Source organism: Nycticebus coucang, chromosome 3, assembly GCF_027406575.1.
Source record: "Nycticebus coucang isolate mNycCou1 chromosome 3, mNycCou1.pri, whole genome shotgun sequence".
Taxonomy (NCBI): Eukaryota; Metazoa; Chordata; class Mammalia; order Primates; family Lorisidae; genus Nycticebus; species Nycticebus coucang.
Window position 1 is genome coordinate 160734550 of NC_069782.1, and position 22814 is coordinate 160757363.

Here is a 22814-nt window from a genome sequence, read left to right on the forward strand (position 1 = left end):
TAATTAATTTATTTGAGACAGAGTTTTATTATGTTGCCCTTGGTAGAGTGCCGTGACATCACAGCTCACAGCAACCTCAAACTCTTGGGCTTAAGTGATTCTCTTGCCTCAGCCTCACAAGTAGGTGGGACTATAGGTGTCCACCACAATGCCCCACTATTTTTTTGTTGCAATCGTCACTGTTTAGCTGGCCTGGTCTGGGTTCGAACTCGCCAGCCTCGGTCCATGTGGTCGGCACCCCCCCATTCCCCGAGTGAATTTTCCTTCCATCACAGCAATCAAATGACACTCGCACAGGGCTGTGTGGATCCTGCCACCAACAGCCACCTCTGTCATAGCTCACGAGGTGAGCATGTGATGCTCCAGTCTGTTAGGCCTATCACACGAGGGTTCATAATTCCATCCAATAGTAAAGAAATACATATTCCTACATCACAGATTTAGCTTCTAAAATATTTAGGCAAATACGCCTCAGTGTAACAGAACTCTCTGGGAGGTGATGTACAGTGTTTGCACCACAGAGGTTCGGGCTGATGCAGGCTCCAACATGCCTCTCATGCAGGAGCTGCTCAGAAGCAGCCATGCCCGAACCACTCTGCCCTCGCCCGCTGCGCGCTCCCCAGGCCTCCCAGCATGTCCCCACCTGTATGGGTCGTGGATGACACCCCTGTAGATCCACTTCTCCAGGACCTCAAAGTAGGGTGCACTGGCTGCCTTGGTCAGGTGCAGGCACAGCTCCTGCGCCTGGCTGTCTCCCGTACAGCTCATGCTCCTGTCGTGCAGCAGGCTCAGGGTCGAGCCCCCCAGGCATTCACTTTTATCCACCGCAGCAGCTGCAGGAGGAGGTGGGTCACTGCTGAGGAGCCCCCACATGCCCTGCTTTCCGGGGCCAAGACGGGGCTTCTCAGGCTCCAGCTTTCTTACTGCTTTTTTTTTTTTTTAAACTAAGAACTTTTTTCTTTCTTTTTTTTTTTGTGGAGACAGAGTCTCACTTTATGGCCCTCGGTAGAGTGCCGTGGCCTCACACAGCTCACAGCAACCTCCAACTCCTGGGCTTAGGCGATTCTCTTGCCTCAGCCTCCCGAATAGCTGGGACTACAGGTGCCCACCACAACGCCCGGCTATTTTTTGGTTGCAGTTTGGCTGGGGCCGGGTTTGAACCCGTCACCCTCGGTATATGGGGCCGGCGCCTTACCGACTGAGCCACAGGCGCCGCCCCTTACTGCTTTTTTTGAGGGGATCCACTCAAACTGTAAAGTTGTTGTGGCAATTAAAGTTTATCAATAAAGGGCCAGGCATGGTGGCTCCCACCTATAATCCCAGCACTGTGGGAAGGCAAGGCAGGTGGTTGGTCGAATTCATGAGTTCAAGACCAGCCTGACCAAGAGTGAGACCCCATCTCCAAAAAAATAGCTGAGTATTGTGGCAGGCGCCTGTAGTCTCAGCTACTCTGGAGGCTGAGGCAGGAGGATCACTTGAGTCAAAGAGTTTGAGGTTGCTGTGAGCTGTGACGCCACATCACTCTACCCGGCGACTGAGGAGACTGTCTCAAAAGAAACAAAATTAAAGCTTTTCAATAAAAACTTCCACAGTTTTCCTCCTCAAGCTAGTAAGATATAAAGCAACATGGGCTTTGGCCTCACGACCTGTAATCAAAAGTCAGAACAAAAGGGCCAGCACATGGCTGCCCAGCCTTGTCCTCACACCAGGCCCCTGTGCCCGCCCTCCTGCAGGTGGGCATGTACCGAGGGAGGCTAGGATGTCCACGGTGCGCATGGCTGGCTGGATGTAGAACCAGAGCTTCTGCAGCGACAGGAGGCCCTGCCTGTGCAGCTGCTCCAGCTGGGTGACCAGAATCAGGTACTCCTTCACCAGGGTGCGCATGGCAGCTGCCAAGGCGTGGTTCACCTGCCCGTACTCAAAGGATGACTTCTCTTCAATGAACCTGGAGGGGTGGACCAAACGTCCGAAAACAGGCAAGAGCTACACCTTTAGAAACAAGGGCAGATACTTGCGTCCCATCCTGAAACAGGAAGCAAATGACGCACTTGAGCCTCTCACCGTGGAGAGGAACTTTTGCCACTAAGGGTGGTGAGTCAGGTTCGGGAATGATGACTCATAGGCTCTCCCAGCCTGCACCAGGAGCAAAGCTGAATCATAATGTAATTAAGGCAGGGACTTCTTTAGAAGAGCAATGTCTTCACAGCCAGCAGGCTGTGATCTAGCACCCTCCCCCAGGTTGCACTCCCAAGGCTGGACATGGTGAGGTCAGCATGGAGCACGGTGCCCACCTGGTCACAGTGGAGTAGCTGGCTGCCACCGGGAGGATCCTGCTCACCAGCTCCCTGATGGACAAGTCCAGGTTGGGGTCCACAAGGAAGGTTCGGCTCTGCCTCCCGGTCAAGGGTTGCGCAGTGATGTACCTGCCATCCACGCCTACCAGCACGTAGAGCAGGTCCTCCACCATGGCCGCCTCCTGTGAGGCCAGTGGCAGTGTGCCTGCAGGGTACAGGCACTGCTGAAGCCCCATGCTCCCACTCCCACCAATCCCCACAGGCCCCTAGGGGCCTCATCTGCTGGTCAGTCACAGTCCCATTTGCTCCCTTCTTTATAACTTTCTCAGATATTTATGGACAAAAAAGTTGTTACATTCGCCTTCAAGTGATCCCAGTGGGGAACCAGAGGCTGAGATTCTAAACTGCCAGGACAGGTCCAGGACCAAGAGGCATGATGGCCCCTGAGTTCTGAAATCCCAACTGCACACCAGGGCCCACTACACTTGAATAAGTTCAACTGGTAAGGAGATGAATCAGGAATTCAAAAAGCACTTTTAGACCGGCCTGGGAGGCAGAGGTGGGAAGATCCCTTGAGCTCAGGATTGAGAGCTTGACCAAGAGTGAGACTCCATCTGTACTAAAAATAGAAAAAGTAGCCAGGTGTTGTGGTGGGTGCCTATAGTCCCAGCTACTTGGGAGGCCGAGGAAGAAGACTGCTTGAGCCCAGGAGTGTGAGGTTGCTGTGAGCTATGCCAATGCCACAACAGCACTCTATCCAGGGTGAGACTCTGTCTAAAAAAAAAAAAGATGCACTACTTCAAAGGGCCTCTGAGAGCACCATTGTAGCACAGTCTGCAAGAATTATAAGTCACCATCAGAGACAAGTCGCCACACAATTCTGAGCCCCCCAGGCATGGCCTCCCAGTCCATCCCCCACTCTGGTGGAAAGATAGGGGAAGAGACTGCTGAGATGCTTTATGAATAGGGAGGATCACACAGGCACAGATGTCATGACATTCCTGGAGCTCTAAAAATAAGCATTACATACCTATAGGCAAAGCCACGTCTGTGCTTACACCTGAGCCAGTCAGGAAGTCCCCGAGAAGTGTGGGTCTCTCATACACCCATGCTGGGAAAACAGGGAGGTGCTGGCCAGAGTTTTTCTTATTCTGTTTGTCTCGAAGCATCTTTCTTGTAAGTTCCAGAGACTAGTTTTTAAAAACAAAACCAGAAAACTATAGTGCAAATGCTAAAATAAAATACCCCCCCCCCTTTTTTTTGAAACAGAGCCTCAAGCTGTCACCCTGGGTAGAGTGCCATGGTATCACAGCTCACAGCAACCTCCAACTCTTAGGCTTAAGCAATTCTCTTGCCTCAGCCTCCCAAGTAGCTGGGACTACAGGCGCCCACCACAATGCCTGGCTATTTTTTGGTTGTAGTTGTCATTGTTGGTTGGTAGGCCCTGGCTGGATTCAAACCCGCCAGCTCTGGTGTACGTGGCTGCCGCCTTAGCCACTTGAGCTACAGGCGCCCAGCCTAAGATACACTTCTACGTGCTTATCACAGCATGAAGGGCTAGGAGAAGGAGAAACAGAGAAACCCTCTCTTCTTCAGGGGTGTAGGTCCAGTGTGGCCCCCACAGGTAATCTTGGGCACTGGCTGACAGGAATGTCAGGGAGTGAGGCCACAGCTCAGAGCAGAAGTCTAAGACCAGAATCTCTTTTTCCTGGTGGTGACTAAGTGTAAACTTGACTTGCTGGTTGAAGCCAAGCTTTAGCAACAGATACGCAGTCCTGCTGTGCAGGAGCTGGTGCAGGTCTGGGAGGCAGCGTGCAAGCAGTGGCTCCTTCCAGCAGGTATGGAGACCTGACACGCTCACAGGGTTAGGCTGGACGGGCTCAGCTGTTGAAGCACTGTCTCTCACTGGGTGGTCTGTGCCAGGAGCAGGTGCAAACTAGCTCTGCACTCAGCAATAAGCCTCCCTTTCCTCACGTGTTACATGGGAAAGTGAGGCTGCGACAGCCTCAACTGCACACAGACATGCCCATCAGCATCAGCCTTGTCCTTGTTGGAACCACACTCAGACACACACACACGCTAGGCTGCCTCTTGGAGACGAGGCTCTGAAAGGGAGGGAAGGTCAGAAAGGCTGGGGGTGGCAGCTACAACAGGAGGGACTTGAAGATGACTCACATCAAAAAACGAAAGAATAGGCTTAGCACTTTTAGCCCAGTGGTTAGGGTGATGGCCACATACACTGGGGCTGGCGGGTTCGAATGTGGCCCAGGCCTGCTAAACACAATGACAACTGCAATAAAAATAGCCAGGCGTTGTGGTGGGTGCCTGTAGTCCCAGCTACTTGGGAGGCTGTGGCAAGAGACTCGCTTAAGCCCAAGAGTTTAAGGTTGCTGTGAGCTGTGACGCCACAACACTCTACTGAGGGTGAGATAGTGAGACTCTGTCTCAAAAAAAAAAAAAAAAAGAATAAGAGGAAAGTATAGAATGAAGAAAATAACCTTGAAAATTTTAACAATTTAGAAACTATTAGCTTTTCACAAATAGTCAAAAATTGCAGGAGGGAAATGGGGAATCACCATCTGTGCTGGCTCAGACCCATTAACTGTTTTATAAGAGGTGCCTCTCACCCCAGCTGCCAGGACCTTCCTGCCACACTAAACTGCTCAACAGGACAGAAGCACTCAGAATGCTTAAAAAATTACCCATGGGCTGGGTGCAGTGGCTCACGCCTGTAATCCTAGCACTCTGGAAGGCCGAGGCAGGTGGATTGCTTGAGGTCATGAGTTTGAGACCAACCTGAGCCGGAGCAAGACCTTGTCTCTAAAAAAATAGCCAGTTGTTGTGGTGTGTGGCTATTGTCCCAGCTACTGGGCCCAGGAGGCTGAGGCAGAAAAATTGCTTAAGCCCAAGAGTTTGAGGTTGCTGTGAGCTATGACACCACAGCACTCTACCAAGGGCAACAAAGTGAGACTCTTGTCTCAGAAAATAAATAAATAAATAAATAAATAAAAGTACCCATAAGAGCTAGATCACGACTGTTAAGCCTCAGCCTCTCTAAATTCAAACTCATTTTTATAAGTGACAGAGAAACACGCCCATCCATTGGCACATGCAGGGGACACGGTACCTGCTGCAATGTGGACCCTGTGGCCACGCTGCCGAGCTGCTTCCTCAGCTCTTCGAGCTCCTGCATGGAGATCTTGGAAGCTGCTGCGGGGATGCTGAAGCCAGCAGTGCTGCCCAATGCAGCAGCTGTGAGCTCAGCTCTCTCCTTTGCATTCTGCTGTAAGTACTGCAGAGTCTGAAAATATGCAAAGCTGTGCGTTCACCCCAGTCCAACCTGGGTGTGTCTCATCAGAACAGGTAGCCTTCCTTCTTTTCTAATTCCAACACAAGGAACATGAGGGCTCTATGTCGGCTCGGTAGCTATGAATGGTCTCCATGTGTTTCACACCCCGTGGTACTACCTGCCCTATCTCAAAAACACAAGGGAAGGAACCTCACAGTCATCTATGAAAGTCAATCCCCAACCCTGCTGCCAGAAGCAAGCTTCATTCTGCACTGTACCTGAGGTCCCCTGGCTGCACCAACCACATTTCTCTATCTGTCCCTGGTGCTGGTGATCCAGAAACACACAGTCACGCCCTTTACCTCTAACACATCACTGGTGGACACCTCCACCCAGACGTGTACTTTTCTTAATCTCAAAGTAAGTTGCAACAGGAAGAAACCCAGCATTCCCTGGAAAGGTGGACTGCCCAGCCTGAGGTCACTACTGTTGATACTTCTCATATTGACACCCATCAGAGTTACTTCTCATTCTGAATATATACCTAGCGACCTCCAAGTGTTTCTGATAGGAGGCTGGGACCAGTCGAGGAGTGCAGGAGTGAGAGCAGGCAGGAGGGGCATCACAGGACACATTCCATGGCACAGGCTCCATCGGAACACATGCCACCACCTTCCAGAGACACTAAGACAATGTCCTCTCCTGCCTGCCCAGGCAGGTGCGGTATGAGGGCCAGCATGGACACTTACCTCTTTGTCCTCCGTAAGTTTTGACAATAGGTACACCAGTGGGTCAAGGTTCCTTGTATTTTTAGATTTGAGTTCATCATATTTCTTTAGAAAGTCTTCTGGAGTACGAGAAAACTCTGCAATTTTAACCTAAAAAGCACAAACACAAGTAATTCAATGTCAATGATTAATCTGACACTTTAAGGAAACTTTTAAGAAAATTAAACACAAAGCCAAAATAGAGTTAAACTAGGTAGTCTCAATAATTGCCTATCTCTGAAATAGACCAAGAAAAATCACTTAAACATTGTGTAAAACCTATCCATGTTTTCTTCTATAATTTCTCTTTTATGCTACTTAAGCTTTGGATCAGATGTCACTTACATTTCTTCCTAGTAATTTATATGTCCATTTATGCACTTAATGCTATTCCCTCTGGACCCTATTACTGTGTACAGGTTCAGGAGTGTTTAACTCAATGATTTACAATGTTCCTTTTATAATAAGCTAAATATAACTGTATTTACACTTAGTTACTCCATCCAATCACCCTTGTGCCATTGCTTGCTAAATAACTGAAGCTGCATTATGTGTATTTATTTATTTATTTTTTGAGCCAAGCCTCACTCTCTCGCTCAGGCTGGAGTGCCCTGGTGTCAGCCCAGCTCACAGTACCTTCAAACTCCTGGGTTCAAGCCATCCTCCTGCCTCAGCCTCCTGAGTAGCTGGAACTACAAGTGCCCGCCACCATGCCCAGCTAATTAAAAAAATTTTTTTCTTAGAAACAGGGTCTTGCTATGACTCCCAGACTGGTCTTCAATGCCTGGCCTCAAGTGATCCTCCTGCCTTAGCCTCTCAAAGTGCTGGAATTACAGGAGTGAGTCACCACATTCAGCCCATGCTGTGTTTTAAAAGATGTAGTTCAAATTAAAAAATCATCTTTTACTAAAGATCTGTGACTTTGGTTTTTTTTTGAGACAGAGTCTCACTTTGTCGCCCTTGGTAGAGTGCTGTGGCATCACAGCTCACAGCAACCTCCAACTCTTGGGCTTAAGTGATTCTCTTGCCTGAGCCTCCCAAGCAGCTGGGACTACAGGCAACTGCCACAAAACCCGGCTATTTTTTGGTTGCAGTTGTTATTATTGTTTGGCAGGCCTGGGCTGGATTCGAACCTGCCAGTTCTGGTGTGTGTGGCTGGTGCCCTAGTCACTGAGCTACAGGTGCTGAGTCGATCTGTGACTTTGAATTACACATTATTTAACTACAGAAATAATATTCATATTCAAAAGGTATTTCAAAGTGGTTAATACCAGTAGCGTTCCTTTTTATCCACAAGGATGCCCACATGTCATGAATGTCCCTCCCTGTTGGCTACAGATGGGTAAGAGCCAGTTCAAGCCCAGCTTTCTCTTTCGAGGAGTCAGCAGAGTTACCATGGAGCACACACCATAGGAGAAACTTTGATAAGGGCCACCTGCCTGCTGTTACTGCTGCCCTGCTGAGGCTGCTGGGGGGGGGATGGATGCTCCCCTGTACCACACACAGCCCTGCCCCAGGACAGATGCTCACCTTGGCACTGTGGGCTGAGACAGTGGTTGTGACATATGGGGTCCTGTTCTTCTGCAACAGGTCAATGTAGACCTCAGCCCCATCCCCGCCATGGACACGCAGCAAGCTGAGCAGCTCATAGACATCGTGATGAATCCGAAACTCACTCATGGTTTTTACCTCAGAGATGCCAACATCACAATGTATTCTCCTAAGGGTTGAAGGAAAACTGCTTCTAAGGGTAAAACCCTGTAAATTAAAAAAAAAATTTTTTTTTTTTTTTTTTGGAGACCGAGTCTTCCTTTGTCGTGGCTCACAGCAACCTCAAACTCTTGGGCTTAAGTGATTTTCTGGCCTCAGCCGCCCAAGTAGCTGGGACTACAGGCACCACTATGCCTAACTAGTTTTTCTATTTTTTAGTAGAGATGGGGTCTCACTCTCATTCAGGGTGGCCATGAACTCCTGAGCTCAAGAAATCCACCCATCTTGGCCTCCCAGAGTGTTAGGATTACAGGCATGAGCCACTGTCCCTGGCCAAATAAGACATTTTTTTTTTTTGGCCGGGGCTGGGTTTGAACCCGCCACCTTCGGCATACGGGACCGTCACTCTACCCCTTTGAGCCACAGGCGCCGCCCAATAAGACATTTTTTTAAACAAACTTGGCCAATAACAGGTCTAGAACAAACCTTGCCCAGCATGCCTGGGTCTGTCCCCCAACACCACCACAGCCTTTCTGGCCACCCACAGCTTTTCAGAGTCTCTCACCTCTTCCCCCTGTGGGTGGGGCCAATAGGGGGTGGCTTTGCTCTCTCCCCAGCTCAACCCCTGCTCCCAGTCCATCTTCCAGGCTCACACCACTGCCCAGGAGCTGGCGTCACGTGGGCAGCCTGAACATGGCCCTGGTGGCCCCTGGCTTTTCTGTTTCCCAACTGCTGGACCCAACTCCCTGGTAACCGCAGGACATGCTAACTCTTTTACCTGCTACTGTTTACACAAGGCCATCTAAAAACTACCAGATACCTTCTGAACAGTCACCATAGCCTTGAATGAGGCACTGCTAACTCCTCACGAGACAGAAAAGACAACCTGAAACTTTCTGATTGGTGGCCTCCTTTAGTTTCACAGTAATGTGCTTTGCTCACATTCCACCAGGCTGCCCCAAGTCTGCATATTGTCCTGCAACTGCTGGACTGAGCACAGTTGGGTCAAGTTAAATGGCAAGAAAATCATCTGGCAGAGAAACAAGGCACCCTCCACAAGATACAGTAGACAGAGCTACTTCTGAATAGTGAACATTTACTTAAAAACTGTCTTCAGGAAACTTTATATTGTGGTAAAAACAGAAGCACAGACATCCCCACATAGAATATGTTATTCCTATAAGGGGCCCACCAGTGCCCTACAGGAAGGCAGCTCTCCCCTGCATAGAACACTTCCCCGGGGCACCTTTGGAAATGTAGGCAGCTGTGGGTTGTCATGTGACCAAAAGGTCCATTTGATACTTAGTGGGCAAGGGCCAGGGATGCTAAACATCTGAAAACACAACTTTGGAAAACATTTAACTGTAATCGCTCATTTGATCTTTTTGATGCTCCCAAGTTCTTATTTCTATTAGTCACTACAAATGGACAAACGCGCAGGACTTGCACTGAGTACGAGCTACTGCAGGGACCAGAAATAAGGAAGCAATGGCATGGATATCACTTTCCACCATGAATGAGCTGGGCCATACAGTCCTGGTGAACAGCCATCGAGTAAAACTGAAGTAAGTGAAAAGAGCTTCTGTTGAGAGTTCAGAGCTAACTGTACAGGCTGGCTTTAAAACATTTTACAGCTTGTGAATGATTATCAAGGGCCCAAATGCTTTTATACAGAGAAGAAAAACACACTCATGAGCTAATGACGGGGATACATTATAAGAAAGTTTTAGGTGATCGTGTGCAAACACAGACCTAGACAGTGCAGCCTCCGGCTCCTAGGCCTCATACCTGCCCAGCAGCAGCTGCTGCAGTAACACAACACACAGAAGACTGCGTGTACAGAAGAGGTGCAGGAAGACATGATGTTACAGGCTCAGGGAACTAGTGTTGACTTCTTCTGTGGCACATGACTAGTAAGAGAGGAAAACAGAGTCTCAATCTGTATGGTTCTTCTTACGCTTAAAAATGACCAGCTGGCGGAGAATGGAGTGACAGAGACACGAGGAGGGTGGGGGGTGGGGGGGAAAGTGTTGAGGGAGGGGGGACACAGAGGGAGGAAGAAGCGGCGGCTCCTCTTTGCAGAGGGGAAAACTCGGAGGGTTCAGGGCAGGAATAATGCGGTAGCGGGGCGGGCTGCTCACTCCCGGCTCCGGCAGCAGCACCCCAGGCGCTGACAGCCCCGCGGGCAGGCTCCCTCGCTGACCTCCGACTGTCAATGGAGCTGGAAAACACCGTGGCCAACACGGTCTTGCTGAAAGCCAGAGAAGGGGGCGGAGGAAAGAGCAAAGGGAGGGTGGCGCCTGTGGCTCAGTCGGTAAGGCGCCGGCCCCATATACCGAGGGTGACGGGTTCAAACCCAGCCCCGGGCAAACTGCAACCGAAAAATAGCCGGGTGTTGGGCGGCGCCTGTGGCTCAAGGAGTAGGGCGCCGGTCCCATATGCCGGAGGTGGCAGGTTCAAACCCAGCCCCGGCCAAAAAACCACAAAAAAAAAAAATAGCCGGGTGTTGTGGCGGGCACCTGTAGTCCCAGCTACTCGGGAGGCTGAGGCAAGAGAATCGCTTAAGCCTGGGAGTTGGAGGTTGCTGTGAGCTGTGTGAGGCCACAGCACTCTACCGAGGGCCATAAAGTGAGACTCTGTCTCTACAAAAAAAAAAGAAAGAGCAAAGGGAAAAGCAAGAAGTGGAAGGAAATCCTGAAGTTCCCTCACATTAGCCAGTGTGAAGACCTCCGAAGGACCATAGACAGAGATCACTGCAGTTTATGTGACAAGCAGCCAATTGGGAGGCTGCTTTTCCGGCAGTTCTGTGAAACCAGGCCTGGGCTGGAATGTTACATTCAGTTCCTGGACTCAGTGTCAGAATATGAAGTTACCCCAGATGAAAAACTGGGAGAAAAAGGGAAGGAAATTATGACCAAGTTCTTCACCCTTAAGTCTCCAGTGTTCATCGCCCAAGTTGGCAAAGACCTGGTCTCCCAGACGGAGGAGAAGCTCCTGCAGAGTCTGTGCAAAGAACTCTCCTCTACCTGTGCACAGTCCGTCCATGACTACCTGGGCAGCATGTACTTTGACCGCTTTCTCCAGTGGAAGTGGTTGGAAAGGCAACCAGTGACCAAAAACACTTTCAGGCAGTATCGAGTGCTAGGAAAGGGGGGCTTTGGAGAGGTCTGCGCCTGCCAGGTTCGGGCCACAGGTAAAATGTACGCCTGCAAACGCCTGGAGAAGAAAAGGATCAAGAAGAGGAAAGAGTAATCCATGGCACTCAATGAGAAGCAGATTCTGGAGAAGGTCAACAGTCGGTTTGTGGTCAACTTGGCCTATGCCTATGAGACCAAGGATGCGCTGTGCCTGGTCCTGACCATCATGAATGGGGGTGACCTGAAGTTCCACATTTACAACATGGGCAACCCCAGCTTCGAGGAGGAACGGGCCTTGTTCTACGCAGCTGAGATCCTCTGTGGCTTAGAGGACTTCCACCGTTGAGAACACCGTCTACAGAGATTTGAAACCTGAAAATATCCTGTTAGACGATTATGGCCACATCAGGATCTCAGACCTGGGCCTGGCTGTGAAGATCCCCGAAGGAGAGCTGATCTGCGGCCGGGTGGGCACCGTGGGCTACATGGCCCTAGAAGTCCTAAACAACCAGAGGTATGGCCTGAGCCCTGACTACTGGGGCCTGGGCTACCTCGTCTACGAGATGATTGAGGGCCAGTTGCCATTCTGGGGCCGCAAGGAGAAGGTGAAGCGAGAGGAGGTGGATCGCCAGGTCCTGGAGACGGAGGAGGTGTACTCCCACAAGTTCTCCGAGAAGGCCAAGTCCATCTGCAAGATGCTGCTCACCAAGGATGTGAAGCAGAGGCTGGGCTGCCAGGAGGGGGCAGCCGAGGTCAAGAGACACCCCTTCTTCAGGAACATGAACTTCAAGCGCTTAGAAGCCGGGATGTTGGACCCTCCCTTTGTTCCAGACCTCCAGTCCGTGTACTGTAAGGATGTGCTGGACATGGAGTAGTTCTGCACTGTGAAGGGCATCAACCTGGACCACACAGATGACGACTTCTACTCCAAGTTCTCCACAGGCTCCGTGTCCATCCATTGGCAAAACGAGATGATAGAGACAGAATCCTTCAAGGAGCTGAATGTATTTGGACCTAACGGCACCCTGTCGCCGGATCTGAACAGGAGTCACCCACCAGAACCACCCAAGAAAGGGCTGCTACAGAGGATCTTTAAACGTCAGCACCAGAACAATTCCAAGAGTTCGCCCAGCTCCAAGACCAGTTTTAATCACCACATAAATTCAAACCATGTCAATTCTAACTCCACGGGCAGCAGCTAGTTTTGGCTCTGGCCTTGAGGTCAGCGGTGGAAGCAGCCCGGACCCTCCTGCTTAGAGGGGGAACCAGCGGAGCTTCTGCTCTGGCTGGGTGGCCAGGGCAGCCATCTGGGAGCCGAGGAAGGAGGCTGTCCACCTGTAGACATAGAACCTTGAGGTTTCTCAAAGAAATTTCCACTCAGGTCTGTTTTCCGAGGCGGCTCCAGCCAGGGTGGACTGGATTACTGTTGTCAAACATTGCAATAGACGTCCAGTTGGTATGACAACTTGCACGTATTTTAATACCGTCCTAACTAGAACTGAATTTTGTCTTATTATTATTTTTAAAGAAAAGTTTTGTAAATTTCTCAAAAAAAAAAAAAAATGACCAGCTGGCAGTGCAGCCCCAAACCTTCACTGCTAGGATGAAGTGATAAAAGTTTTTAAATTATTTTTTTAATCTCTTAAACTAACAGCACCCCCTTTTCTTTGACACATATATGTGTATAAGTCCTGCTAAATAATCTTTTGGGAGAGGAGTGGAAAGTGCATGCCTCCGTAGGCCATAGGTGTCCATCATCTGCCGTAGATCTCCAGGGTCCTATGATTCCTTCCCAATTACCATTTTAATTATGTAGCTCCTTTTCGTTAAGCCTAGGTCTCACTCTGTTGCTCAGGCTACAGTGCAGTGGCTCGATCACAGCTCACAACAACCTCAAACTTCTGGTCTCAATTCTCCCACCTTAGTTTCCCAAAGTGCTAGGATTACAAACAAGAGCCTTAATTAACTTTTTAGTTGAGGCAGACTTTTGTCTCTGCTGGTGGACTGCAGGCTCTGAGTTCTGATTTCTTCACCCATGCATCCTCAGCACCTGGCACCGGGTCTCCTACTTCTTGAGAGCTGACGGGGTGAGGGGATTGGAAAGGTAGAGCAAACTCTTGCAGGCCAGGAAGAGCTTTTGGATTATAGTAAAGGGAAGTCACTCATGGGCTTGAAGCAAAGAGCTACAATAAAATTGCTATTTCCCAAAAGCACTTTGGCTCCAGTTAGTGATGGATTTGGAGGGAATAAGAATGGACCAAAGACCAACAGGTGGGGGACAGAGGAGAAAGGAGTGAGTGTGTATGGGGGAGAGAGCTGCGGAGATGAGCGGGGGGAAAAACGGAGAGGAAAGGTACGGGGAGAGAATAGATATGGAAGGGAAGAGGGAAGGAGAGGAGGACAGCGTAGAGGAGGAGGAGAGGGGAGGAAGAGAGAGGGGACCGGGAGAGAGTAGGGTTAGGGTCGTTGGGTATGAGAACCTCCGCTTTTAGACGCAGACTGGTGGCGGGCGGGGGGCGCCCCGAACGCCACTCTGCACCCACCACGGTTCTGCTCCGCACGAGCTGGGTGCCCGGGTCCCGGGGTGCGAAGGCCCGGAAGGCTTCGGCAAAGAGCCAGCGGCGGAGCCGCAGGGCGTGGCACGGCCGGGCAAGCGCGTGGGAAAAGCTACCCCCGCCCCGGGCCACCGTTCCACGCCGCGTCCGCCCCAGACTTACCGTAGGCCTCACAGCCCGGCCCCCGACGCAGCCCCGTCGGTGCGGAAGTGTGCGTGACGTCACGTCCGGCCCCGTCCGACCCCGCCTGGCCCATGGACGGTGGCCTGCGGGCCAGGGAAGATGCAGCTTCCCCCAGCGCTGTGCGCCCGCCTGGCTGGGGGCTCCGCGGCGGCCGAGCCGCTGCCAGTGGAGCGGGACCCCGCAGCCAGGGCCACGCCCTTCCGCTTCGCTGCGCGCTTGGTACGGTTCCCGCGGGAACACGAGTTTTTCGAGGTGCGCGGCTGCGAAGGGAGGGCAGGTGTCGTGTTGGGCAGGTCTGGACCCATGTCTAGGGCGGGACCGGAGCCCACAGAGGGTGTGGGTGGGCCCGGAGTTCACAGGGGGTGGGGCATGAGCGGGGTCGGAGCCCACTCTGGGTGGGGCCTAAGGCTTGTAGCGGAACTGCAGCCCACAGCGGGCGGGCGAGGGTGTGAGGCCTGAGGCGGGACCAGAGCCCACAGGAGGAGGGGCCCAAGGCCTGGACTGGGGCGGTAGTCCGCGGTGGGCGGGGCCTAATCCCGGGGGCAGGGCTGAAGTTCGGTGTGGGTGGGGCCGCGAGGCTCCCGACCCAGCCCACTGCGCCTTTCCCTTGCAGGACGGGGACGTACAGCGTCATCTCTATCTCCGGGATGTGCTCTCTCAAGTGGCTGAGGCGCCAGAGAGGCCTAGGTGAGTGGCAGGAAGGAGTCTCGTTCTGGGGCCACAGCTCTACTGACGCTGCAGTGGGAGCTTGACTCTGCTGCCCGTCGCTCACCCCACGTACTCCTCGCTTAGTCTGTTGTGGCCATCCTGTTCGTGGAAAGAGACTGGATGGCAAGAGAAGCGTCAGAGCTTTAAGGGAATTTTCTTAAAGGGAGACCGAGTGCATCCGCCTGAGACGGAGACGGTCTCCTCTGCAGGGTGCCCGAGTTCACCTGTCAGGTGGCAGGGTGCTGCCAGGTGTTCGACGCCCTACATGACTACGAGCACCACTACCACACGCTGCACGGAAACGTCTGCTCCTTCTGCAGGCGGGCCTTTCCCTCAGGACATCTGCTGGATGCACACATCCTGGAGTGGCACGATTCCCTCTTCCAGATCTTGTCGGAGCGGCAGGACATGGTGGGTGAGATCGCCATACTCGCCGAGGTCCTGTCACTGGCCAGGGCAGGGGTCAACTCTCTGTGCAGGTCAGGCTGGGGGTGAGATGGGGCTGGCGAGGGTGAGGCTGTCTCTGTTTCAGTACCAGTGCTTGGTGGAAGGCTGCACAGAGAAGTTCAAGACCAGCAAAGCCCGGAAGGATCACCTGGTAAAGCTTCACTTGTATCCCGCGGATTTCCGGTTTGATAAGCCACAGAAAGGCAGAGGGTAGGTGGGCCTCAGTGCCACACCCCTTGGTTTTAGAAACGCCTTAGAAAAACTCTGATGTGATAGTCAGCATCTGTGTCCCACTTAACACAGCTGAGACCATGACCACAGGGCACATCAGCCAGAGCGGGCAGCACAGGTGAGGATGTTGTTGCCTATGGCCACTTGCTGCAGGCATGTGGGAAGGGGCCTCCCTAGCACTATTCCAGGTGACTGGCTGGCATGTCCGTACCAGCTGCAGGCCCTCTGGCTTCATGCTTGCCCTCTTGGTGTTTGTATGGAAGCTTGACAAGAAAGCCCTTCATTTATGAACACTATACTGTTCAGAATTAACTGTGGGAAATAGCTCCAGGAATAATTCTTTGAATTGCGTTGAGCTTTTTTGCCTCTTTTTTTTTTTTAACTGATTATTTTATTTTATTTTGGAGACAGAATCTCACTTTGTTGCTCCTGGTAGAGTGCTGTGGCATCATAGCTCACAGCAACCTCAAACTCTTGGGCTCAAGTGATTCTCTTGCCTCAGCCTCCCAAGTAGCTGGGACTATAGGCACCCACTACAATGCCAGGCAATTTTTAGAGACAGGGTCTCACTCTGGCTCAGGCTGGTCTCAAACTCGTGAGCTCAGGCAGTCTATCCACCTCGGCCTCCCAGAGTGCTAGGATTACAGGCATGAACCATGATGCTTGGCCGTAGTGCTTATGCATAGGGTAATTGTCTTCTAAGGGATCATTTTAAGGAGAAAAACCCTACAATGCTGGATTGAGACATTGGTATTAGGGAAGAGACTCTATTTTATAGTCTCTGGTTAGCTTTAGTAAATTTTCACACTCATGAAAAGACACATGGTGACCTTGGTAGGCATTTAGCACATGGCACCATAAAAATATTATTTTCAAAAGACAGTGTAATTGTTAGGCTTAAGTTTATAAATATAGAATTTATTTATAAAGAATTTTCTGTAATCATGCTGTTTTTCTCAGCAGCCTGAAAACTACATTATAAAACTACATTATAGGGCTGTGCCTGTGGCTCAGTGACTAGGGCACCGGCCCCATATACTGAGGGTAGCAGGTTCAAACCTGGCCCCAGCCAAACTGCAACCAAAATATAGCTGGGCGTTGTGGTGGGCACCTGTAGTCTCAGCTGCTCAGGAGGCTGAGGCAAGAGAATCGCCTAAGCCCAAGAGCTGGAGGTTGCTGTGAGCCGTGTGACGTCATGGCACTCTACTGAGGGCAGTAAAGTGAGACTCTATCTCTACAAAAAAAAAAACCAAAAAACAAAAAACTACATTATAGGGTGGCGCCTGTGCCTCAGTGAGTAGGGCGCCAGCCCCATATACCGAGGGTGCTGGGTTCAAACCCAGCCCCGGCCAAACAGCAACAAAAAATAGCTGGAGTTGTGGCAGGTGCTTGTGGTCCCAGCTACTCAGGAGGCTGAGGCTGAGACTGAGAATCACCTAAGCCCAAGAGCTGGAGGTTGCTGTGAGCTGTGATGCCAGCACTCTACAGAGGGCGACAAAGTGAGACTGTGTCTCTAAAAAATAAAAATAAAAAATTAGGCTATGCCGGCCAGTTGCAGTGGCTCACACCTGTAATCCCAGCACTCTGGGAAGCTAAGGCAGGTGGATTGCTTGAGCTTGGGAGTTCCAGACCAGTCTGAGTAAGAGTGATACCCCATCTCTACTAAAAATAGAAAAACTGAGGCAAGAGGATTCAAGAATTGGATGTTGCTGTGAACTATGATGATGCCATGGCACTCTACCCAGGGTAAGAGAGTGAGACTCTCATCTCCAAAAAAAAATTAGACTATGTCAAAGTAGTAAGAAAATATCTTTGCAAGAAAAAGTCTCTTTCTTACAAGTTTATTTCTGGGAAAAACTGATGGCAAGAGCCAGATGGGGCTAGTGCTCACTCCTGTGCCCCTTACAGCCCAGCCATGCTTAGGGGCAGCGAGAATGCGGCAGCAGAAGCCCTCAGGGACGACAGGGAGCAGTCAGAAGGGGAAGCCATGGAAGTCTGCTGTGAACCTGCAGACCCCTCCCCAGCACGTGAGGGTGGCAGGTGGACCTACAGTCATAGGTCAGTATCCAGGTCTTTCTGAAGCAAGTTCTAAACATGTGCTGTGAGCTGAGATGCCACGGCACTCTACTCAGGGTGACAGCTTGAGACTTTGTCTCAAAAAAAAATGAACTTGTGTGTCCCTCAAGGCCTTCTTGCAGTTGCCTCACTCACTTGGCCTGTGAGTGAGTCTTGGGACCCAGTGGGCAGTTAAGGTTTCAGTCAACGGAGGGGCACAGGAAAGCCTGAGCTCCAGTGAGCCTGGCAGAAGCCTTCCCAGCTGAGTTCTCTGAACAAGTGCCAGTGACCAGAAGCAGGCCTGAGACAAGTGCAGAAAGGGAGCTCCTCAGGGCTCAGGCGGGCAGCCACCACATCCTGAGTGTTCCACAGAGTAAGAGGGGGAGCATTTCCAGAATAAGAAGGAAACACGACAAGACTGCTATTATGAGTTGGGTTGTCTGCTGGCAAGAAAATAGTAGTGGTTTAATGTGAGCCTTTTTTTCCATTTCAGAATACCTGCTACCATCTGTTTTGGTCAGGGTGCATCTCGAGGATTTAAAAGTCCCAAGAAAAAAAACAAACACCACTGATGATTTCAGATAGAGAACCAGGCATCTGAGCAGACTCAGAGGTGGCAGGTGGAGGCAGTTGCCTCTTAACTGGTCCGTGTCAGTAGCAGGCCTTTCTCTGACACTCTGGTGTGGCCAGCCCAGGGACAGACCTTTGCTGTCCTCCATATCTCTGTTCCCACGTGAATTTAGCTGTTACCAGAACCAGTGAGGGACCTGCAGATGCTGGGAACACTTACGACATGCTGTGGGGAATGAGATGTGAATGGCTTCCTGCCCTATGCAGGGCCCAGCCTTAGAATATCCTTTTTAAACACATGAAATAAATATTTTTTATTGATGATCTTGAGTCTTAATTTCTTTTTTTTGTTTTTAGAGAGTCTCACTTTATCATCCTTGGTAGAGTACTGTGGCGTCATGCCTCACAGCAACCTCTAGCTCTTGGGCTTAGATGATTCTCTTGCCTCGGCCTCCCTAGTAGCCGGGACTGCAGGTGCCTGCCACTATGCCTGGCTATTTTTTTGTTGCAGTTTGGCCGGGGCCAGGTTTGAACCCACCGCCCTCGGTATATGGGGTCAGTGTCCTACTCACTGAGCCACTAGCGCCACCCGAGTCTTCATTTCTGTGTTGAACTAGATAGGGGAGTGAGCGATTATTATCTGTGACTATTTTTTTTTCCAGCCTTCAATTTTCAGGGAGATTCTGGAACCACAGAGCCCTTAGTGGTGGGCGACCAGGAAGAGTACACACCGTGCCAAGTCCCTGCCTGTGCCATCCCTGAGAGAGCATAGGGGAAATTGAGCCCTGATCTTTAGCATAAGACTTCCCTCCTGCTTGAGAGACCTAAAGAATCATGAGAATGACACATGGGTTGTATACATGCAGGAGATCAGAAAACTGACCTCCAAGAGAGAATGTATATGTAAGGTGTGCCAATACCAAGCCTCATTTAAGGTAAAGATTCTCTAGGTTCCAAAAGTCTCTTGATGCTAGAGGCAGAGATTGTGCTCAAGGTCTTCAGTTTTGCAAAAACAAAGTTGGAGACCTTCTATCTGACTTTCTCCATGTCCTCCCTAATCAATGCTGATGTCTACAAGTAGCTTTTATCTATTTTTTTTTTCCTTTTTTTTTGAGACAGAGCCTCAAGCTGTTGCCTGTGTAGGATGCTGTGGTATTATAGCTCACAGCAATCTCCAACTCCTGGGCTCAAGCGAGTCTCCATCCTCTGCTTTCAAGTAGCTGGGACTACAGGTGCCTGCCACAGCGCCCGGCTATTTTTTGGTTGCAGCCGTCGTTTGGCGGCCTGGGCTGGATTCGAACCCGCCAGCTCAGGTGTATATGGCTGGCGCCTTAGCCACTTGAGCCACAGGCACCGAGCCTTATCTACTTGTTTTATGATAAATACTGACTTGAGGTTTGCTCAGGAAGGTTCCTCCCAGAGTTTCTCAGTCCCCTGGCACAGACTCTGTGTCAAGCCTCTTCATTCCTCCCATCAGAACCCTTAAATCTAGTGACCCCAAACCCGTTCAAGAGAGATGCCCAATTGTTTTTGCCACCCTGCTTAGTGAGCAAACCCAATATGGCAGTGATGACTGGAGTGGAGGTCAGTGCTGGGAAGGGTATAGGCCAAAGCACTGGATGAACACGGCAGGGAGGGTGGTGACCTGGCAGGGCCTGCCCTGCAGAGTGTATAGGACCCATCTTGAGTGTCCTAGCAGAGGGTACAGAGCTTACAGCAGGAAAAGCAACTTGGGAGTTGTGGACAGGCATTTGGAGCATGGAGATGGGCTGGAAGGGTACCACATGGCTAGGGTGGACCTTCTCCTGTTGGGGTGGGGGGGTCCCAGGTAGCCTTCTCTGAGCACAGGAGCTGATCAGATAGAGCCAACCACACCTCACCGCAGGCCACACCAGAGCAGCCACTGCAAACTTTTCTCACAGGCATCCAGCATCTAAAGGGCTGAACTGGGACCATCTGCAACAGTTGATGGGACATAGTAAGACAGTCACATCTTGCTTAAGGATGGGGACACGTTCTGAAAACTGGGTCATCGGGATTTCATCATGTGTGAACTTCCCAGAGTGCATGTCTACAACTCTACATGGGACAACCCCCTGTACACCTGGACCACACACCTGCACAGACTGTAACTGTACTGTAGTGACTATAACTCCATGGTGTTTGTGTCTCTAAACATATTAAACATAGAGGGCGGTGGCCCATATACTGGAGGTGGTGGGGTCAAACTTGGCCCTGGCCAAAAACTGCAATAAATAAATAAATAAAAAATAAACATAGAGGTTTGGCGCCTGTGGCTCAAGCGGCTAAGGTGCCAGCCACATACACCTGAGCTGGCGGGTTCGAATCCAGCCCGGGCCGCCAAACAACGATGGCTGCAACCAAAAAATAGCTGGGCGTTGTGGCAGGCACCTGTAGTCCCAGCTACTTGGAAGGCGGAGGATGGAGACTCGCTTGAGCCCAGGAGTTGGAGATTGCTGTGAGCTGTAATACTACAGCACTCTACCCAGGCGACAGCTTGAGGCTCTGTCTCAAAAAAAAAAAAAAAAAAGGTGCAGTAAAAATACAGTAGTATATAGTAGTATGATCTCGTGGGCCACCATTGTACACTAGATTAGCTGTTGACTGACAAGTTGTTACATGGCACGTAATACTTGCAATACAGTTGTGAATTAAACCCACAAACAAGCAGGAGGCAGCAGCCACAATATCTGGAGGGACAGGGTAGCCCAGGTAGACTGAAGGATCACTGGCACTCTCTACAGCATTAGAAAACAGGCCTGCTTGAACAGGGTGAGAACATAATTTTCTTCTGCAGGCCTTGCCTGCAGGTCTTCAAGGAGTAATTTCTCAGCCTCTGGAGCAGCTTGTAATTAGAAATGTACTAATTGCGGGCGGCACCTGTGGCTCAAGGAGTAGGGCGCCGGTCCCATATGCCGGAGGTGGTGGGTTCAAACCCAGCCCTGGCCAAAAAAAACCACAAAAAAAAAAAAAAAAAAAAAAAAGTACTAATTGCTAATCATCATCCATGTAAAAATAGGGGCTCACTGTATGGTAGAGACGAGTCCATGGTTCCTCATTCTGAATGATTTTCAAAGTACAACCTGAAAAAAATAACACTCCCTGGTTGTTTAAAGGAATAATGTAGCTGTTTGGTGTAGGGTTTGGAGGAGGTTGATTTTTTTTTGGTTTGTTTTTGAGACAGGGTCTTGCTCTGTCACCCAGACTGATGTTCAGTGGCAAGATCACAGCTCATTGCAGCCTCATACTCCTGATTTCAAAGGATCCTCCTGCCTCAGCCTCCCAAAGTGCTGGGATTACCAGTATGAGCCACTGTACCAGGTTGGGTAGTGTAACAATATACTATATTAATATTAATAATATTATCACACCAGAGTGCTGCAGCCCATGTGTTCAGAAATGCTTCCTGCAGGTATAAACCAGGGAGGAGGGGGCAGTGAGTCCAGAGCAAGACCAGGGACAGCCTTCCCCCTCTGCTGGCGCCAGGCTCATGGCAGCATGCACACTGCCCTGCAGATGACATGGAGACAGGGCTATGCTTACGTGTGCTGGGATGAAGCACTGCCCAAGCTGTGTGTTACACACACAGCACATGTAAATGGCATGTTCTGCCAGGGACAACAGCCTCTGCAGCCCTTGCCCAGCTCTGGAAGCTCCAGAGGAGACCTCCACCCTTGGGACAGTTACTGCTTCCTGGTCATTCAGGGTGTGCTTGTCAGGGTTTGAGAGTCCCTCCCCCAAAACACTGTAGCAGAACTGACCCCAGTGGTGCACAGGCTCAGCCCCTGTGACCTGGGCGGGTGGGGGGTGTCCATGACTGGGGTGGGCTGGCAGTGGTTGCACAGTCCTAAAGCAGGCAGGTCTGACGGGCACCGTTGGGGGCTCTGGGAACCAGCCACCAGAATGGGGCCCAGAAAGCAGTAGCCAAGGGAGCCTGCCAAGCCCCCTACCCTCCCAGGATGTGACCTTAACATTAGGCATCTTGAGGTAGGCCCCAGAACTTGGTGGGGCCAGACTATCCAGGTAGTCTGTCCGTGTGTTACTTGTTTAATGAAACAGATGAGGCTAAGTTTGGGAGGACACTGGGTCCTTTGCAGTCCAGCCCTCTCCACTTAGGCCTCACCAAAGGCCACCCACCATCCATACCCACCCACACCTTGGCCCACTCCTTGGTCCTGCACCCCCAGAGACACATGGCCTGCTCTGAACAGCTCTCCCATCCACCCTGTTAAGTGGTTACCCTCCTGGGTCACAAACTCCCAAGGACAGGGTGGTGTCTCCAAATCTATCAGCAGTGACTGGGCATAGATTGGGGGTCAGGACTCTGACTCTGGGTGTCCATCAATAACCTCCAAGACCTCTGGCCTAGGGACACACTGGCTGATGTAGGCCAACAGTTGCTCACCACCCTGAGTTTCCAGGGACCCAAATCCTATAAGAAGGTCCAACAGGCAATAGCCCTCTTGCCTCTGCCTGAGGACCACAGCCAAAAAGCCTCAGCATTAAGTTTGCTTCAGCCTTGACCCACAAGTAAACACTATTTGGGCAGTCACAAGGCACCTGCTGGTGTGAAGTGCAGGTTCTCTCTGGGAGAGTATGGACACCAAGCCCTGGGACAGACAGAAGGACCTTCCTCAATGGGGAGCCTGGTTGGAACGTTACAGAGAGACAAATTAGCAAACTCATGTCTCATTTGATGTAGCAGAATGTGCTACCCAGCACTCTGGCTGCACTGCAGCCCATACTACATGGGTCAGGATGGGGCCTCAAGATGGCAGGGTTGTATGTGCCTATCCCTGCTCTGCCTGGACGGAAAGCTGAAGGAACCAGAGGTTGGGGGGCCAGGG

At 51.0% G+C, this 22814-nt stretch overlaps 2 protein-coding genes and 1 pseudogene across 10 annotated transcripts in view; 2 read left to right on the top strand and 1 right to left on the bottom strand.

Annotated features, from left to right (window-relative positions):
• The window catches only part of TUBGCP2 (tubulin gamma complex associated protein 2), a 26343-nt gene extending 12303 nt beyond the window's left edge, over nucleotides 1–14040 (bottom strand). The window contains exons 1-9 of one of the 5 annotated variants that reach the window (XM_053584456.1): nucleotides 13915–13958; nucleotides 9849–9970; nucleotides 7881–8108; nucleotides 6333–6461; nucleotides 5422–5595; nucleotides 3325–3484; nucleotides 2292–2499; nucleotides 1746–1945; nucleotides 644–833 (exon numbers count right to left, since the gene is read on the bottom strand). In XM_053584456.1, the coding sequence (XP_053440431.1) occupies nucleotides 644–833; nucleotides 1746–1945; nucleotides 2292–2499; nucleotides 3325–3484; nucleotides 5422–5595; nucleotides 6333–6461; nucleotides 7881–8030 (1211 nt within the window). In that variant the 5' untranslated portion in view covers nucleotides 8031–8108; nucleotides 9849–9970; nucleotides 13915–13958. Of the gene's footprint in view, nucleotides 1–643; nucleotides 834–1745; nucleotides 1946–2291; nucleotides 2500–3324; nucleotides 3485–5421; nucleotides 5596–6332; nucleotides 6462–7880; nucleotides 8109–9848; nucleotides 9971–13740; nucleotides 13891–13914 lie in introns of those variants that run through there. The other 4 variants (XM_053584457.1, XM_053584460.1, XM_053584458.1 and 1 more) reach the window with 4 other exon arrangements.
• On the top strand, nucleotides 10581–13715 carry LOC128581510 (G protein-coupled receptor kinase 5-like; annotated as a pseudogene).
• On the top strand, nucleotides 14024–19156 carry ZNF511 (zinc finger protein 511). Of its 5 annotated transcripts, none has more exons than XM_053584473.1 (6): nucleotides 14024–14154; nucleotides 14549–14622; nucleotides 14964–15054; nucleotides 15176–15300; nucleotides 17230–17379; nucleotides 17870–19156. In XM_053584473.1, exons 1-6 carry the CDS (start codon nucleotides 14035–14037, stop codon nucleotides 17946–17948), a joined length of 639 nt encoding a protein of 212 aa, XP_053440448.1. In that variant the 5' UTR covers nucleotides 14024–14034; the 3' UTR covers nucleotides 17949–19156. The 5 variants fall into 5 exon arrangements, with proteins under 5 accessions (XP_053440448.1, XP_053440446.1, XP_053440447.1 ...); XM_053584471.1 differs by having other exon boundaries at nucleotides 14853–15054; nucleotides 17870–19151; XM_053584472.1 differs by having other exon boundaries at nucleotides 14035–14187; nucleotides 17870–19152.
• The last annotated feature ends 3658 nt before the right edge of the window (nucleotides 19157–22814 follow it).